Raw genomic sequence first — 20,000 nt, forward strand, 5'->3', positions numbered from 1 at the left:
CTTGTATTATCATGTTATCACTTTTAATGAAAGAGTAACATAATTTAGCCCGTTTGCTATGACAGGTTGAACTTTCAAAATTGGGTAATTTCCTACTTTTATTATAAAAATATCACATGAACAATGATAACGATCCCGGTAATTGTTTTCCATACAAGTAAGTACTCATCATTCCCTCTCAGGCATTTTGTTGTTCCTACTATCTGTTGTCCCCCTCTGTCCTGGATTAAGCTGACTTCAACACTTTGTCGGCTTTGAATACAATGAGCCAATAATTTCATGGCTCCAATAAACTAATAAGAGAAGTTTAAAGACACTATCAAGTCTTAAAAGTGTGAACTCTTGTTTCACGATGGCGACTAATCTATCTTGTATAGCGTTGGATCCCAAGTCGAGAAAGGTTGCTTTTGTTTGTTGTTTTGGTCAGGGTTAAGCTTTTTTGTGTTTTACAAAGCTCTTTCAAATATATTATTTGTTCAATGCATGCTTAATGGTTTTTCATTTATCTATTATATTTTTGATTATATGTTCACTTTTGGTAACGTCAATAATTAAGCCATCTTCTTGTGGACTTATTTCAATCTATTTCTCGACCCCTTCTTCATTGTCTGTTTGGATGAAAGACTTAAAGTCTGCTCCCAATTTTATTTTTTTTTTTTCATTTTCCTGTTTTGAACAAAATGGTAGTTGTGGAAATCACTGATGGACGCATCTTCTTGTGCATTTGTCTCAATCTATTCCTTTCTTCGTCGTCGGTGTAATTGAAAAACTCCACTGCTTTCAAATATTTCATGTCTCTATTATACATAAAACGGCTGTCTTGGCATCTTTTGTGGACATCAATGATTGACTAATCTTAGTATAGACTCTTCTAAATCTATTCCTTCCCCTATTTCGTCGTCTGTACGGATGAAAGACACACCTTCTTCTCCAGATTTTTCTTCATTTTCATGTTTCTTTTTCAACAAATGGGTTGTCTCGAAATGTTGTGGACATCATCGATTAACCCATCTTCTCGTGGATTCTTCCCAATCTGTTCCTCCCCCTTCTTCGTCATCTGTACGGATAAAAGATTCATCGTCCGTCTGGAGGAAACTATCATCGTCTGTTGTATACCGACTGCTGGTCATTTCCTGGGAAAATAGATGAAGACACAGTCAATTTATTTAGAAATATACTTTTTTAAAAAATCAATTTTACCATATTTGACGCGTTTTAGGTTATTTGATAACGTGTTATTTGCACAAAAAGATTTGATTATTACCAAAGCCCGCTTTGATATCATGTCCAGTTACTTCAAGCATCTAAATGGTGACCAGTTTTTTCAAAACAATTTGATATATGGGTTAATCTAATCCTTATAATTTAACAAACTTATTTTATAAGTTCTAAATTAAAATTAAAATAAATTTAAGAGAGTGAGATTTGTTTGTTTGTTTTTTTTCTTTACTCTAAACATTTTGACTTTAAATCAATTCGCTCTTTCCCTATTGTTGGTATTATTTAAAATAGTATTTTGTTGGGTGTTTCTTAAGCGAAAAAAGTGTGGTCACTATGTTTAACTCTTATAAATTTACAATTTACCCTCAGGAGGACTGAATAACTTCAAAGTAATGACGACTTGAGCTCTGGCACAAAACCATACATTCCATCAAATTTCAATAACATGCTTATATTCCTATGCAGTTGGAGCCAATGATTCGAAGTTTTACGAAATTTTCGGAGCAGTAGGCAGGTCTGAAGAGTGCCACAATGGTCTCGATTGTGAAAGTTGAGCTTTTTTTTCAGATTGATAAACTCACCTTCTGTCTTCTAAATAAAGACAGCGATTTAACTCATTGAGTTTATCATTTAGAATGTATCTCAAATTTTACAGCTGGTTCAACCAGATATAGATAGAACGAAGATGATGTCAATCTGGTCTTTGTTATTTTTTTTTTTTTTTGCCATCCATGTTTATGAGTACTTCTCACTAAACTGTATGAACCAGACTATAAAAGTTCATTGTTACACGTAGTTTTGTGTGTTGGTCCGTTATACTTCCGGATGGCAATGTTGTGAACTTCTTAGCCAAGCGCATACTATCTATACCATATTTACGCAGTGAGGACACACTACTTTTTTCTTTCCTGTCTGTCTATCATCGATTGTGTCCCTTGGCTGTGTCCAACACAGTGAACAATATTATATGAGAGCAACTCATACAAAATATAATATTTCTATGGGTTTGAACAAACAACTTAATATATCATACAATAATTGTTAGAAAACAACTCAAAAATGAGATATCAATCCTGTATGTATGAATTATTGTACCTGCTGTCTCTCAAGTCACTGATGAAGCGATTGCATCATGTTCTAAAAGCATTCACTCAATATGTCAATAAATGGTCGTTTCAAAGCCGCCGTTACTCTTTACGTCTTCTTTTTAAATAGTTATTTTGAAAAATGCAATTTTTTCTTACTACATAGAAAACTATTTATTTTGGAATTCGGTAGAAAGCCTTAATATCTTAAGTCTTATTCAAATGTGACCCCGTCGCAAATTAATACCCGCTCTATACCTTTGCTCTAAAAAAATATTTTTTTAAAACAAAAAAACAAACAATACTACCAGTCATTAAATGACGAAAACTAAAGGGAAACCGTTTTTTATTTTGGATCTATCTCCATAAAAATTTGAGATAACTCAACGGACTTGCTGCAGCAGGGGCTAAGTTTCTTGCTCAACGAAAAAAAAAACAAAAACAAAAAAAAAAAAACGAGATTCCGAATCTGGGCTCGAATCCGGGAGCTCTCGTAATGCCTTGCCCACTCGGCCTTCTCGCCAGCAAAGCAATATAAAGAGGGACTGTTATTGAATCATATTGAATACTCCTGTGATATGACAAAACACGTTTTCTTACGTTGTGACCGGAAGACTTTAACTTCTGATGAGAAGGTATCAGTAGCTTCTAATGGTGTCACACCACTATGTAATGATGATCTATCCAGGACGCAAACGCATCGAAGCAATCGTGTACGGTCTCGAACCCGCCCGGAAGCTTCGTCACAACAACAACGTTCAACTAGATGCTCTACGGTCTCGGACTCTTGACCACAACGGGTACATGTTGGACAGGTGGCAAGTCCCCACTTATGTATTTGAGCGTGCCGTGAGGATGTTCTCGACCGAAGTTGGTTCGCTGCCACCCAATGTCTCCTCTTGCTGGTGGAGAAACCTGGCAATTTCTCCCAGTTTCGAGGAGTCGATGCCCCCCCCCCCCCCCCTCCTCGAGGGACCGAATTCGTCCAAACCACCTAGTATATGCAGCTCTGTCCAAAGTCAGGGAAGCTACGTACAAGGGTTGCCTGGACATATTTCGGCTTGAAACAGGGACGCCCTCCAATATGCAATTGAGAGGGGTATCACCACTCCTCTTTTTTTTATATATATCTTATTAAGCTAAATGTTTGTAATCGTCTCCCGTCGGGCATCGAGGTGGGGGGGGGGGGGGGGGGGGGGCTGGATTCTGCCATTATCGGGCCCCATTCTTAAGGTGTGTTGCCAGTGTTCCCGACACTATAATATGCTTGGATTTGCGAAGTTATTCATCAACCTATGACATGATTTCTGCTCGTACAAACAATTATGTAGCATTGTTAGAAGCAAAAAACTTATTCCAGACTTTGTCCTGATCGGCCATTTGTTTTTGTTTTTTGACCAGACGCAACAACTTCTTACACGAATAACGTAACGTTGTAATACAAAAACAAGACGCATATTTGGGAACTTTCGGTATTGTTATTTATATACGAGTTTGGTATAACCGGCATAGTTTCTTAACCAATAAAGCATTTTCTTTTAAAACTTGGCAAGAATTACTTAATGTTTTGTCCTTGTTGATTGTAAGTTTTCGAATATATGTCGCAATTTTTTCCAGTTTTTTTTCTCGCACCCCATATAAGCGCAAGGCAGTATGCAAACCTTGGGTAAGGCATCCACGACATCAGCTGCCTCCTCGTCTGTCCTCATGCTGACACTTTGAACATCGTCCGTGGGTTCGGCACCAGCGAAGGACGCTACGTCATCCGTGCCCACGTAACTTTCATCATCTGTACGGGCAAATGACTCCGCCTCGTCTGTGCCTATATAACTGGAAAAGAGAAAGATGAAAAAAAGCTCTTATATTCGAGAAACTGGAGAATATATTAAATAATACGTTTGTTTAACCCGCTCATTATTAGTGTATTGAATGTCGTAAAATTGAGTGACAACTTCTAGTTTTTTGCAACACGTTTTGGACTGTGCCAACTATTTTGGTTGCTGTGTTACGAGTTAATAGAAAGCAACAAATTGCAAGGTATTGCTCTTTTTCACAAGCATTAAAGAGTCATTCATTTTATGACTTTCATCGCATTACTCATTGGGCATGGTGAACCATACATCACTTTTACCACATTTTGTTACGATTTCAGTTCTGATTTCTCTTGGGATGGCCTAACATTATTATGGGGATCTGTCAAGCCATTGGACAATGCATTCTAAATAGTATTTTCTTTCTCATCCTCATCTTTCTTCTTCTTCTTCTTTATAGTCTCCTCCTCCTCCTCCTCTTCCTCATCCTCCTCCTCCTCCTCCTCCTCCTCCTCCTCCTCCTCCTTCTTCTTCTTCTTCTTCTTCTTCTTTTGTCTTATCCCCATCTTTCTTCTTCTTCTTCTTTCTCATCCCCATCTTTCTTCTTCTTCTTCTTCTTCTTCTTCTTCTTCTTCTTCTTCTTCTTCTTCTTTCTTTCTTTCTTTCTTTCTTTCTTTCTTTCTTTCATTCTTTCTTTCTTCTTCTTCCTCCTCCTCCTCCTACTCCTCCTCCTCCTCCTCCTCCTCCTCCTCTTCTTCGTCTTCTTCTTCTTCTTCTTCTTCTTCTTCTTCTTCTTATTATTATTATTATTATTATTATTATTATTATTATTATTATTATTATTATTATTCATTATTATATTATTATTATTATTATTATTATTATTATTATTATTATTATTATTATTATTATTATTATTATTATTATTATTATTATTATTATTATTTTCACCATTCCTCCTCTCCCTTTCTCTCTCTTTCCTTCCCCAATAAACGTTTTACTCCTTTTGAATTAGAATTAGTTAAAATAATGTCCAAGTCAGAAATGACCACCTCAGTTGTCATCGCCTAACAACCTAACTCTTGAACGGTACCGAGCTATTAGCATGAGTAGATTATTAATCGGTGACTATAGTAGCTATCCATTGGAATTAATTACCAAATATAGGAAAATCGTCACATTCGTTACGATACAACCAACATTTTTCTTATTCAAATTTCCTTTGTTCATCATAATATTTAAAGAAAATGAACATTGTGATGAAGAGATTGTTTTGCTAAAGAAGTTATTTTCGCAAGAACTTACTGCTATTGTGTTTGAGTGATAAGAAATCTATTTTTGGGGTAGTTGGGTGTGAAGTTTTGGGGAAGATCCTGAAAATGGCTGGTAAGGAGAGAGTTAAAAAGACCTACGTACCCATCTTGCTCAGTGTCACTGGTCGCATTACTAGAGTTGGCACTGCTTCGTTGCCGTCGGGCTCTTAATTGTGCCAAGAACTCAGCTTCTTGCCGCATCCTCCACTGAAGGTCATCTCGGCCCCATGAACTCATGTCTACGTCATCGGTGCCCCCTGACCTTGACATTATCGAATCGTCATCAAATTTCAAATCTGAAGAAAGAAATTCAATAAGATTACTTTGCTTTTTTTTCTGGCATTTCCAAATACAAAGCTTCTATCATTCTTTATTGTATTTTACATTTAACAAAGAATTATTTTTAAAAAATATTCATAACTTACCATTAAGTTTGCTTTGAAGACCCTGCTCTTCTTCATCTTCTTCGCTCCCTTCATCTGAAAATGAATAAAATAATTACAAACAAATTGCATTGCGACTCTCAGCTTCGCATTATAATTATTACTTATAGACAGACGGAGATGAAGGGTGGTGAAATGTCTTTTCCTGGTAACTGTGCATTAAATATAATGTGTAAAAATGCATTTTGTTTTCGTTAAAAATAATTTTAATTTATATATATATATATATATATACTGTGTGTATAGATAGATAATCGTAGATAGATGCATAGAAGAGAGAGTTAGTGAAGAGAGAGAGAGAGAGAGAGAGAGAGAGAGAGAGAGAGAGAGAGAGAGAGAGAGAGAGAGATTAAAGGGAGAAAAAAAATTATAGGCGAGACAACAAAAACAAAGATAATTTCAAGACAAAAAAAAAAAAAAACAAAAAAAAACAACAAAATCAACAAAACGTCCATTTGCCTCATCAATCCCTTCCAGAAAGACTCCAGCATCCAAATACTCAACATCCATTTCCTTTTCAATTTTCATTCAAATAACACGACACAAAATCGCTTAATGGCCAGAAATTTTCAGCCATTTCCTCTTTTATTGCCACCAGTAATCATATCGAGTTTCACTCTCCTCATTCAAGAATATTCTTTTTGTATTCCACAACGCTGCCCTGCTCTGTATATTTTGGGTTTTTTTGTGGTTGATTTTTTTTTCATATTGGCTTGAAAATTGTTATTCTAAATGTTAAATCATCCACCCCAAACGAACAATTGCCAACACCTCTCAAACCTGAGCCTTCCATATAAAGTCCCATGTTTGCGAGTTTTTGGCAAGTTGAGTCATTTTGATAGATCGATACTTGAAGTAAATGTTTTTTGGCCAAAATATTTGATATTGTGTTTTGTCAGATTTACGACGGATTGGCAAATTAACTGTGAAATAGGAGACTCGTCATACACACTCGCTCTGCGAGAAAATATTTCAGTCCGGAATTGAGCGTTACAATTTATTGCAGGCTGGTAAAGTTGACAACAAAATCGAACTCATTTCAGGTTTTTTAAAAAAAGAAGAAGAATAAAGGACAGACACACACACCAACACAACCACAATCACTCACACACACACACAAACACACACACACTCACACACACACACACACACACACACACAAACAGAGAGAGAAAGATATATATAGATAATATACAATATGATTAGAGGGAGAGAGAGAATAGAGAGAGGGCAGAAAAAGAGAAAGAAAGATAGGGAGAAAGAGAGAGAAATAGATAGATAGATATATAGATAGATAGATAGATAGATAGATAGATAGATAGATAGATAGATAGACAGATAGACAGATAGATAGATAGATAGATAGATAGATAGATAGATAGATAGATAGATAGGTAGGTAGATAGATAGATAGATAGATAGGTAGATAGGTAGATAGGTAGATAGATAGAGAGATAGATAGATAGATCGATAGATAGATAGATAGATCGATAGATAGATAGATAGATAGATAGATAGATAGATAGATAGATAGATAGGTAGGGTTGTTTGTTGTTGTTGTTGGTTTTTTTCTTTAAATCTTTCATTCTTTCATGGTAGTTTATTTCTTTTTATATCATCATGGTGGTAATAAGTTAAAGGAATGAGTCTACTGCACCCACACCATTTACGCAATGGTTATGATAATGAAAAAAATAACAAGAATATTTTTAACTCATTGAAGGTGAATCATGCAATGACGGGTTCTTTCCATTGTAGATACCCATAAGTGGAATTAAATGCTATGCGTTTAGATAAAATATTCACTTGTTTTGTCCACCAGATCAACCGTGCCAGTCCACAAAAACTAACTGTAAACGTTTAGTCCTACCGAAGGTCGTGAAAACGAAATAAAGAGCCGAGGGTTGCTAACTTTATCCATTCTATACCGTGTATTGTAAAGCAAGATAAAATGATATTTTACGCTAAACGACTTTTCAGCCTTCAGCTCCTCTACCTGAATGTAATTCTTTGACAAGTGAGGACATAGCGTTGGTGATAGAATCTGTGGCCACCAGGAGATCAGCCCTAAGAGACCTGGTAGGATGTGAGGACGAGGAAGGGTGGGCAGATGTGGCAGGCAGGACGGTGGTGCTGGAGGGTGGATGGTGGGTGAAGGCTTGACGAACGTCCCCACCCACCCCTGTAAGGCAGCTGGCATCAGCGGAGGTAGACGGGGCTGGGGAGGAATGCGATGGAATATGATTATATATATCTTATTTGTTCATTGGGGAACAAAGGTGCGATGTCACAAAACTGATTTCAATCTCATAGAAGTAAAAAAAAACATCTTTCGGTGCACTGGATACATAACTTGTGTAATTGACTTTCTGGTTTTGGAGTTAACATCGTATTTTCCAGCCTAAACAAATGCTGTTCGTAAAAAAAATAATATCACCCATCCTCGCTCTCTTACGTCCCATAATCTTAAGAATCTGCCTTTAAATCCCGTTACTAGAATAGTTATGCCACAATATGATTCAATATGAAACCTATTCATTATTAGTCCTCTGAAGGATTGGTTACACCCACGTCCAATGCGTTTGGAACCGGAAGAGTAGAAGGTGTAAGGTCTCGACATCTCTGCACTATCCTAAGTTAATGTATGATTTATATTGCCAACTACGTAAATCTAACCTTTGATTTGAATCGAAAAACATTGATTACAAGATAGTGAACTAATTTACTTAGCTATGAACGAGTTAAATGAAAGGAATTTTAAAAAAAAATGAAATATCTTGGTAGTGTACAAGGAAACATCAAACATTTGTAATGATCCTAACTCACCACTCACTTCGTTTGGGGATCACCGTAGTTTTTTATGGCCTAACCTTTTGGAACTATTAGCCTGTAAGTACATACTCCATTCCCTAACAACCGTAGCATCCTATGGACTTTTATTTCCTGGTAAGCGGCTTTTAGTATCACCATATGGGTATGATGAACCCCAAATTTTGTAAACAAAGAGCGATTGGCTCCGTACATTGCGAAATAGGACTGGATTTATCGGGTTTGCCATGAAATTGGTATTGAATTGATCCTACCGTTTTCTATTGAATTGATCAAAACATTTCTTTCAAGTGAATTAGCTTCGTAGCCTGACAATTCCCTAAAAATTTATCTGCAATACCAGTGACCATCGCCATAAGAAAGTGAAAAGTGTGCTATTAGTAGTGCTTAAGATAAAAAAAATTGAATAATCCCATTGGTTGAACTATTGAATACAACTCACTGTTCATATTATCGCTGTGGTCGTATTATGACGTAATTCTTTCGGCATTGTGAGGCTAGGATTTTACGAAGGCTATGATGTGCATCGATTTTACGGCTATGTGTTCTTGTGGTATGACACTCGCTTAAGTATCGGAAGGTCCTTGGTCCGAGCCTCGCTCGGCGCAAAGTTGAGATCTTGGAGAAGGCTCTTTACTCACATTCTCTCACGGTACTAGGTGTAAAATGGGTACCTGGCCGTTAACTGCGTTGTCTCTGTCCGAAAAAACCAGGGACCCCTTGCAATGCGCTTTGAGCACGTTTAGTGGATATTGCGCTATATAAAAAAGCTCAGTTAAATTTAATTAAATTGTTGTCCTGATTGGGCAACGCCTACCTTGCAAATCAAGTGACTAAGCTCCAATAACATCAATAGATACAAAAATAAAATCAACAATTCTTGCGCGATCTCACGTTGGCGCTATTGTTGTGTTGTCCCAGTGTTTCCGTAAATCGATCTTGAACATTGCCCGAAGCTGTTGAATAATGCATGCACTAAAACCAACATGCTAGTAATCCTTTAATTTGCTTAAGACGCCGACAGACACAAATTCAGATGTTAATTAGTGCATAGTTGAAATGTGGTTAAGGGACATTTGGCAGAGCTCTTTGGCAGAGTTTGTTTGTTTTATTTTACCCCTCTGTCCATAAAGCAAAGGTTGAGTATTTTGGCCTTTTGAAATAAATAAAATTCCCTTTATTCATTCAAAAAGGAAATTTGACTTTAGAGTATATTCCAAGGAAAGACTGGAATAACCGAGGCGTCAGTTGCAGTGCTGCGCCTCAAAGTGAGCTAGGGCGAGGTGACTTGCTCAAGGCCATGCAGCGCAGTGAGTTGTTGGATTAGGTACATTTCCTGTACGAAGCAAAGACCATAACGCTGAACCACGCTACCCCTTTTAGATATGGCTGAAAGTGTTAGCGTCTTATCAAAAAGGTAGCAGGTGATTATTACTTTCTGTTTAATGCTAAAATCCCGGACTATATTTCGTCTCCACGAATCTAATGGTTTCTATTTTCAAGGTAGTAACAGATATTTCATCGTTGTTTGTTTTGTGCTGTTAACTATCGATTTATAATGAATCTCATTAATTTCTTTTTGATTTGCGCTGAGACGACCTTAAAGAGTTGAAAAATACTCAAAAACATAAATTGATTCTTTCCTTTTATGTCTTTTCGCCGAAATTAGCGTTAAAATAATATTCATTACTCGTAAAATTTATTTCTATAAGCTAAAACGAAAATTTAAAAAACAAACAAATTTTATATATATATAGATATGTCAGATATAAAATATAAATTGTCACTCACATTATTTGGCCAAGACGTTCGTTTCTGTGGCTTTCGTCCACGTCTTCAATCGACATAATGTCCGAAGAAAAAAATGTATTCCGTTTTCTTTTTTTTTTCTTCGGACATTATGCCGACTGAAGACGTGGACGAAAGCCACAGAAACGAACGTCTTGGCCATATAATGTGAGTGACAATTTATATTTTATATTAGCTCTAACCATCATTATCGAGCACTTTCGTACCTACGAGTACCCACCAACACTCATATATATATATATATATATATATATATATATATATATATATATATATATATATATATATATATATATATATATATATATATATATATTATATATATATCCTAAATTACCTGGAGAGGTGGGTGCCGTTCTATTGGCGATCGCAGCGGTGAAAGTTGGAGACAGACCGCTACGAGATCGGGGAGAGCTATTTGGGGTGGATCGGGGAGATGTAGGGTGGTTCTGGGGATTGTAAAAAAGAAATTATGATGTTAATTCATATGAACATGATTGTCGGTTACATAAGTACTAAACAGGCTGGGGTTCGAATCCCATTGTGGGCATTTCTTTTTGTTTTGAGCAAGAAGCTTTGCCAAAATTAGGCAGAGTTTGTTCGTTTTTTTTTGTTCCAACTCGAGAAACTTAAAAAAAAATCATAGGCCATTGAAAAAATCATTATTTTAAAAATATGGAAGCCTTTAATACGGCAGTTTTACAAATATAGGCATGTTTAATCCTTTAACTCTCTCCTTACCAGCCATTTTTAGGATTTTCCCCAAAACTTCTCACCCAACTAGATAACACAAAGATATATATTTTTTTATGATTCAAACACAATAGCAGTAAGTTCTTGCGATAAATAATTTCTCAGTAAAACATTCTATACAACACACTGTTCACTTTCTTTAAATTTTATAAATCTACAAAGAAAATTTGAATAAGAAAAATGTTGGTTGTATCGTAACGAAGGTGACGATTTTACTATAGTTGGTAAGGAGAGAGTTAATCAACATCAAGACATTATTCATTTCAAATCATAATTGCCTCCATCCTTATGCGTGTGTGTATTTGACTTTAAGTGCCTTTAACCAGCTAACTGTCGCGCTCTGGAAAGACACGTATTCAAAAGGGTGGCCGGAAAACTTGTCCTTCAAATATTGATTGACATTAAATACCTTCATCTTGGCATAAACTCTCTCAAACCTGGGACTTTGTGAGCTCCCGGTTTGAGAGTTTTTTCTTAGATGAGTGTCATTTAAATCGATCAATATTTGAAGGACGAGTTTTCTGGCCAAATCTTTAAACACGAGTTTTTCCAAAGTACAGCAGTTAGCTGGTTAAGTGTGTGTGTGTGTGTGTGTGTGTGTGTGTGTGTGTGTGTGTATGTGTGTAGTGTGTGTGTGTGCGTCCAAATGGTTTTGTGATTGTCGGTTAAGTAATAATTATTTACTTGAATATACGTTAGTATCTGCATGATGACTTCATTTTTCTTTCATCTATTTGTCTGCGTGTCTGTGTGTGTGTGTGTGTGTGTGTGTACGTGTGTGTGTGTGCCAGTGTATGCTTGTGTAATATTTTTGACAGAGTCATGCCATGTAGGTACAAAACACAATATAATTTCCTCTTTGGATTATGTCTTATCTTATCTTGCTTGCTTGAGTGTTAATTATTAATCAAAAAGCAGACAAGCTCATGAATTTCAAAAAGTTCATGCTTGCCTCTTGGTATTAAAGAAACAAAACCGACGATTGGGCGGTCCTTTGTAGCAGTGACTTTGAATGCATCCAATAGTTTATGTACAAAAGGTTACCTTACCAGTGTTGATGTTATAGTAATTTTGATGGCATAGAACAAGACGTTTATATGTACTTCCTTTCAACAAATTATGCCCTTGTTGCTTTTTTTTCTGAGCCATCGAAAAATTAAAGTGTAAAATAGCACTTGTGTCTCAGTGGGATATTTCGGTTGTTTCAAACCAAACATATTGATATAGATAGTTAGAAGTTGACGTCACTCTGATCTTTGTTATTATTTTTTTGCCATCCGTGTTTATGAGAAATTCTCACTGAACTGTATTAACCAGACTATAAAGGATCATGGTTACACACTTTTTTGTGTGTTGGTCCGTTATACATCCGGATGGCAATGATGTGAACTTCTTAGCCAAGCGCATACTATCTATTTTGCTTATGGAATCAACTTTTGTTACCTATTCGAAATCCCCCCCCCCCTACCCCCTCCCTTTCTATGTTTTCACATTTGAAACCCCGATTTACAGACGGTACGCAATGACCATTTGGTACAAAATTATGTCGATGTTTAATTGAGCTTTTATATTGCGCAATATCCCCTAAATGTGCTTAAAGCGCTTTACAAGGGTCCCTGGTCAACAGCAACAATTAACATGTAGGACGGGACATGACGATATTACAATTTTTCGGACAAAGACAACGCTGTTAACGGCCAGGTACTCATTTTACACCTGAGTACGGTGAGAGAATGTGAGTAAAGAGCATTTTCCAAGAACTCAACTATGCGCCAAGCGCGAGACTCGAACCAAGGACCTTCCGATCCGAAAGCGAGTGTCATACCACTAAACCACATAGCCGCACGATGCTGTGTGGATATTCGGATAAACTCAATTGGATTAAAGGGTCTGAAGGAATTCTACTTTTTGCCATCCTCAAAACATTAATTGTGCGATAGGTTGAGCAGCCTGATCAGGCACGCTTGTCCTCCTCACCTTCAGTAACTTCATTAACGTTTCCAATTGGACCATGAGATCTTTCCGACTTTCCTGTAACGATTGCATCCGGGCTTCAAGCTCATCTTTCCTCTGCCTCAGCAGCCTGAGTTCTGCCAGCAGCGTTGGGTTGTAATGACTTGTATCTCCACCTTCTTGGGCGCAGGCTTCTTGTTCTAAGCGTAGACGTTGGATCTCCCGCATGATTTCCCTGGTGATGGAAAATGACATTATCGTTCTAAAAAACGTTTTAAAAAATCTATTTTATTGCACAATGTCCAGGTGGTAGTAAACATTTATCTAATTCTCGTATCTTTTCATTTTTCTCTTACGAGTGCTCCGGGAGTTCATGAAAATCGCAACGCCTGTAAGTGGCTATTGCAACTTTGTCGACAGCGACAACGCTCTCGCTTACCATTAACTCATTTTACACCTGTTCACGGAGAGAAAATGTGAGTAAATAACATTTTCAAGGACTTATCTCTCCCCACCCCTCTCGATGTGCTTTACAATGGGTCCCTGGTCAACAGAAACACTTAACATGTAGGACGAGACATGACGCATGGTAGGCGATAATACATTTTTCTCCAGACAGATACAACACTGTTAACGGCCAGGTACTCATTTTACACCTGGGTACGGCGAGGACAAACCAGTAAAGAGCCTTTTCCAAGGACTCAACTGTGCACCGCTCAGAGCGGGACTCGAACCTAGGACCTTCCTATCCGAAGGCGGGTGTCCAACCACTAGACCGCATAGCCGCACGAGCAAAGACAATGATCGTTGACAATGGTGTTGGAATTTTAAGCTCAATCTGGTGTTAGAAATCTGGGGAATTTCGCTCCATATACGGAAACACTAGCGTTTCATAAGACAAGAGAAAGGAGATTTACCTACCTCAATACAAAGAAATATGTTACCAATTCTGTTATGATCGAATTCGGTTCATAGTTCTATTTATTGTGAATGACAGTATTTATAGAACAACTAGAATGTCAAAGATAATACCGTAATGCCATTGATTTCCGTTGACACCGTAACAGCTCTACGTGATTATGTAATATAGTGACACGTAGAAAACCGAGAATGTAATAATAATGAAGACAACATTCTTGACTGTTATAGATTTACTGTCATACTCTTAACCAGCTTACTGCTGTGCCCTGGAAAAACTCGTAGTTAAAAATTTGGCCAGACAACTCGTCCTTCGAATATCGATCGTTTTAAAAGACCCGGGTTAGAGAGTTTTTGCCAAGATGGGGGCAATTTAAATCGATCGATATTGGAAGGACGAGTTTGTTAGCCAAAGTTTTAAACACGAGTTTTTCCAAAGCACAGCAGTAAGCTGGTTGTCGTACTTGTGAGGTCGTGGGTTTGAGCCCCCATCGCCGCGGAATTTTTAATTCTCTTTTGTCTTCTGGCAATTTTCTACTTACTTCATTTCTTGTTATTTCTATTAAAACAATTTGAGGTATCAGACCTGCAAATAAGTATACATCGGGTTCTACTGAAAATGAAGTAAAAGTTCTCTAACCAAAATGAAAAAAAAAGTGTTTTGCAATTGTAAGATAAATAAATCATCTGTGATAGATGCCATTGATAGTGACATTATATATCCAGAGATAGAAAACAATATATACCGCCTGAGGCCATAACTAGAGAGGAAAGAAAAAGAAATTAGATTATGTATTAGGGGAATCTGTTTATAACCGATTCTGTCCCTTAGTTGTGTCCAACACAGTGAATACCTGTCACGTCAAGCAACGTTGAGCCATAGCCCGATAGCCATATTCACACCTGAGTCGAGTGGTATGATGTGTGTAAAGTACCTTATCTAAAGACAAAACTTCTGAACCTGAATTTTCTACGATCTCCGTCACTCATGCGGCCCCTGACCACGCTCAAGGTTGCTTGAAGTTTGTGACAAAACGAGACGTCATACTACTGAGTCACTGAGCTTCACAATAAACGCTGTAAATTTAAAACAATGAATTCAAATGAACTCATCTCTTTTGTACAAACTTTTGATTTTCAAATCCCTTGCTTTGATCAATTATTATTGTTCTTTTGTCCTCTTGGTCACCGAGGACAAAATACAACCACGGGTGGTCTTCATCCATCAATATCTGAATGGAAAGTTTCCCATTCAACTGAAATAAAATAGTCTTGTAAAAGAAATAAACAAGCAAACCTATTCTTGGCTTCCAACTGTGCAATCAATTCCCTTTGGGCTTGGTTGTTGTCGACGCTCAGAGTCAACTCGGCGGCCGATCGAGACTGGAAGGACAAGAAAAAGAAGTAAAAAAAAACATGAATGAACGAGGAATGATAGTGTATGAAATATTGGCTTGATAATTCGAATGGAAAAGTACCAAATCAAGTCGACACGGAAGCTATCTAATTAGTGTTGAACAAAATGAATATGACGATTTAAAAATGAACAAAATACTTTGCGGAGAATGATCGTAAGTTGAGTCAAAACGTTATTTTTTTACGGATAGTTGTCTTTTTAAAAAAAAAAGTTGTTATCTGCTTCTTTGTAAGATTCTATGTACATACGAGTGAAATCTGTCAGTAATTGTGTCTCTGCTAAGTAGTCACGGATCTGGGAGATTATCCTGGGTTATGCAGCGGTCGACGGTGCTAGCAATTGCTTGTCATCCTCTGGATAAGACACTAGTGTATCGCAAACATACGTTCTGCAAGATCTAACAGACCAGGTTACCCAATTACTTCAGGGTGGACAGGAGCTTCAGATGCAAAAGGCATCTCAGTCAAAAAGTTCAGCAAGGTCTCATATTTTTCTATTCACGGTAACAAAAAAAAAAATCACATGAGAAAAAGATTTCAGACATTACGAAAATTTATGAAACATAAATCAAATTCCATGGCAGGTTTAAGCTTGTATGGGAAAGTAGATCGGAATCGGTGTAAAGTTGCTTCTTTAAAAAAAAAAAAAAAAGAAGCGTGTTTTAGATGCCAAGACTCAAGACTCCATAAATTTTCCCCTTTTCAACTCCCCTTTCTGCAGTCAACTCAGGTGAGTCTTACTTAGATCTGTTGGAAAGATCTTTGAAAGATAACATCCTTCTAGACAAAGGCATCCCTTGGGGAATGTGGATAAATCCTGAAGAAAAAAAAAATCATACTATGACTATGAATTTAAAATTTCAGTTATCCGTATGCCAAACCCTCAACAGCACGCCTCAAGTCTTCATGGTGCAATGTCCCCCCTACCCCACCGAGAATACACACAAACAATTTAATTCTTCAATTCATTAACATTTATTGGAATAATCACCGGGGTTTTCTTTAGCGGTATAATTGCAAAAGAGTACAATACTCCCTGGTTATGAGATTGCCTCAACGTACAGCAGGTCGACAAGCAACAGGCAAACTGGTGATCTCAAGTCTAGCCACCAAATAATTGATAAATCAGTTCTATGGTTATATCAAAGAACACATTATAGTTATTTTGACTCGAAAACCTTAACTTCAAATATCAATTGACAAAAAAATCTTCATTCAATCAAATAATCTAAAACCTTAGACTCTAAAGAGATATCCTGTTTTAGGCTATTTGACAAGTATTGAATAATCTCAATCGATCGATATTTGAAGGAAAACTTTTCAAGTCAAAATAAAAAAGTGTTTTATTATAGTTCCGAATATTTGTATTTATCTATATAAAAGGGTAGGGATTGAGCATGGACTGGCCGCGTGGCGTGTGGTGTGTGTCCCCATCGATCAGTCCGACATTGATGGATAGTACGCTAATGGGGAGTTAACAAATGGACACTGCGGTGCTAGTGATACATCTGTTGTTGGGTCATAAAGAGTGGGATGTAGAGAAGAGTGGGTATCTAAGTATGCGAGAAAGATAGATAGATAGATAGATAGATTGATATATAGCTAGATAGATAGATCGATTGATTGATTGATAGATAGATAGATAGATAGATAGATAGATAGATTGATTGATTGATAGAAAGATAGATAGATTGATGGATATATAGATAGATAGATAGATAGATAGATAGATAGATAGATAAATAAATAGATAGATAGATAGATAGATGGATAGATAGATAGATAGATAGATAGATAGATAGATAGATAGATAGATAGATAGATAGATGGATAGATAACTAAATAGGTAGATAGATAGATAGATAGATAGATAGATAGATAGATAAATAGATAGATAGATAGATATATAGCTAGATAGATAGATCGATTGATTGATTGATAGATAGATAGATAGATAGATAGATAGATAGATAGATAGATAGATTGATTGATAGAAAGATAGATAGATGGATGGATATATAGATAGATAGATAGATAGATAAATAAATAGATAGATAGATAGATAGATAGATAGATAGATAGATAGATAGATAGATAGATAGATAGATAGATGGATAGATAGATAGATAAATAAATAGGTAGATAATAGATAGATAGATAGATAGATAATAAATGGGTAGTAGATAATAGATAGATAGATAGATAGATAGATAGATAGATAGATAGATAGATAGATAGATAGATAGATAGATAGATTGATATATAGCTAGATAGATAGATAGATAGATAGATAAATAAATAGGTAGATAGATAGATAGATAGATAAAGTAATAGGTAGATAGATAGATAGATAGATAGATAGATAGATAGATAGATAGATAGATAGATAGATTGATATATAGCTAGATAGATAGATCGATTGATTGATAGATAGATAGATAGATAGATAGATAGATAGATAGATAGATAGATAGATTGAAAGATATATAGATAGATAGACAGATAGATAGATTGATTGATAGAAAGATAGATAGATGGATGGATATATAGATAGATAGATAGATAGATAGATAGATAGATAGATAGATAGATAGATAGATAGATAGATAGATAGATAGATAGATAGATAGATGAATATATTTTATCTCATACATATGAAGCCCAAATTATTTTCTCTGGATCATCCTAATACTTATTACACAATGTAACCGTTATTAAAGTTTACACAGCGTTTCATCATGCTGATTATTAATATACACAATACACAGGTTACACTGAAATGCCTCATCTACTCGGCCACCTCCCCCTCTCATCAAGCTGAGGGTAAATGTACAAAAAGGCAAATGTGACCACATTTCTCAAAACGGTTTTATTTAGTGGTTAACCTTATGTTTAAATTATGATTTTAACCGACGTGTACTTAATTGCAGGTCTGATAGCCCAAGCTGTTATGGGTTCATTGTTGTAATGGAACTCCTCTCCAACCAAAGCAAAATATTGTCCATTATAACAATATTAAATCAAGCCCGTACTTAATACAGAAACCAGAAGCCTTTCAGAACAAGTGTTTAAAAAGAATTTTTAATTTATTTTGGCCTACAAAAATAAGAACAGTGGATCTATTAAAGAAAGCTGACTGCACTAGCATTGATAGCCAAATAAAAAAAAGAAGATGGCGTTGGCTGGGTCATGTGGCCAGAACGGAAAAAGGGTCACTTCCCAAGACAGCCTTGTACTGGACAGCAGATGGGAAGAGAAAGCGGGGAAGATCCAAAGAAACCTGGCGAAGGACCATGGAGAAAGAATTAAAGGAAGCAGGCCTGTCCTGGAATACAGCCACCGCAAAAGCAGCCGATCGCAAAAAATGGAGATGTCTGGTGGATGCCCTATGTGCCTCAAGGCCCGAAGAGGATTAAGTAGTTAAGTATACTTGCAAGCGGCCACTATATCATCATAACTTTTAATATTTGAGTTGAATTAAATGCAGGCTAGTAGATGCGTTTGCATTTTGAACTTCCAAATATTTCTTTTCCAAATTCTAATCATTTTGAATTTAAACTCAGTTTTATACGACTACATAATATAACCACGACATATACCAAGCTGACGCAATGAGTCAAAAATGAAATACAAATGTTGCCTAATCAATTGTACAAACAATCAGCTACTCCCACGTGCATTTTGTTTCCAAACTATGGCCATGTCATCCACTAGATTCCAAGACAATTCCACTCCCCCCCCCCCTCTCTCTCTCTCTCTCTCTCTCTCTCTCTCTCTCTCTCTCTCTCTCTCTCTCTCTCGTACCCTAGTGTCAGGAGTTTTGGATGCAAAGTGGATTTTCAGCATTGTCTTGACAATTAACATTTTAAAAAATCAATTTAATAATGATTGACAGTCTAAGGGCTAATAATTAAGTTTAGCAGATTAAACATTGTCCATCGTCCGACGTGCACATATTTGCAGGTCTGATAACCAAATTGATTTTGGGCTCATTGTTGTAATAAATCTTTTTTTTTAATGACGCAAAATATTGTTCATTACAACTGTTAACAATGTTAAACTAGGCCCATAATTGGTTTTGGATGTCAGACCTGCATATATGTACACGTCGCCATCGTCTCAATACCGTCGTAATCTGAAATTTTAAAAAGCCAACAAAAACATATTTTTAAAATTTTGACCAGATTTTCAAAAAATCGATCCATTAAAACATCAAAAATTCTCATATCTGGTACAGTATTTCAAAGAAAGTCCCAGGTTTGAGTGATTTTAACGAGATGAGGGTCATTTTAATCGATTTATAATTGAAGGACGAGTTTTCTAGACAAAATTTTTGGAAAGCGTTTTTTCGGAGTACTACAGCAGAATTCGGTATTATGGCCATGTGATCCAGATTTCCAGAATTGAATTTTAAGTGAAAACGGTTAAAATGACAAAAATTAAGATTCA

General features: G+C 36.4%; 1 protein-coding gene across 1 annotated transcript in view; it reads right to left on the reverse strand.

Moving 5' to 3' along the window:
• Positions 1-514: 514 nt before the first annotated feature.
• Positions 515-20,000, reverse strand: part of LOC144962410 (dystrobrevin beta-like) — a 199,219-nt gene continuing 179,733 nt past the window's right edge. The window contains exons 13-20 of the mRNA XM_078895323.1: positions 15,433-15,518; positions 13,242-13,452; positions 10,849-10,960; positions 7,870-8,091; positions 5,856-5,909; positions 5,534-5,726; positions 3,968-4,136; positions 515-1,133 (exon numbers count right to left, since the gene is read on the reverse strand). Coding sequence (XP_078751449.1) covers positions 996-1,133; positions 3,968-4,136; positions 5,534-5,726; positions 5,856-5,909; positions 7,870-8,091; positions 10,849-10,960; positions 13,242-13,452; positions 15,433-15,518 — 1,185 coding nt within the window. The 3' untranslated portion in view covers positions 515-995. The remainder of the gene's footprint in view (positions 1,134-3,967; positions 4,137-5,533; positions 5,727-5,855; positions 5,910-7,869; positions 8,092-10,848; positions 10,961-13,241; positions 13,453-15,432; positions 15,519-20,000) is intronic.

Source organism: Berghia stephanieae, chromosome 1 (genome assembly GCF_034508935.2).
Source record: "Berghia stephanieae isolate SIO BIC M18660-M18661 chromosome 1, UCSD_Bste_1.3, whole genome shotgun sequence".
Taxonomy (NCBI): Eukaryota; Metazoa; Mollusca; class Gastropoda; order Nudibranchia; family Aeolidiidae; genus Berghia; species Berghia stephanieae.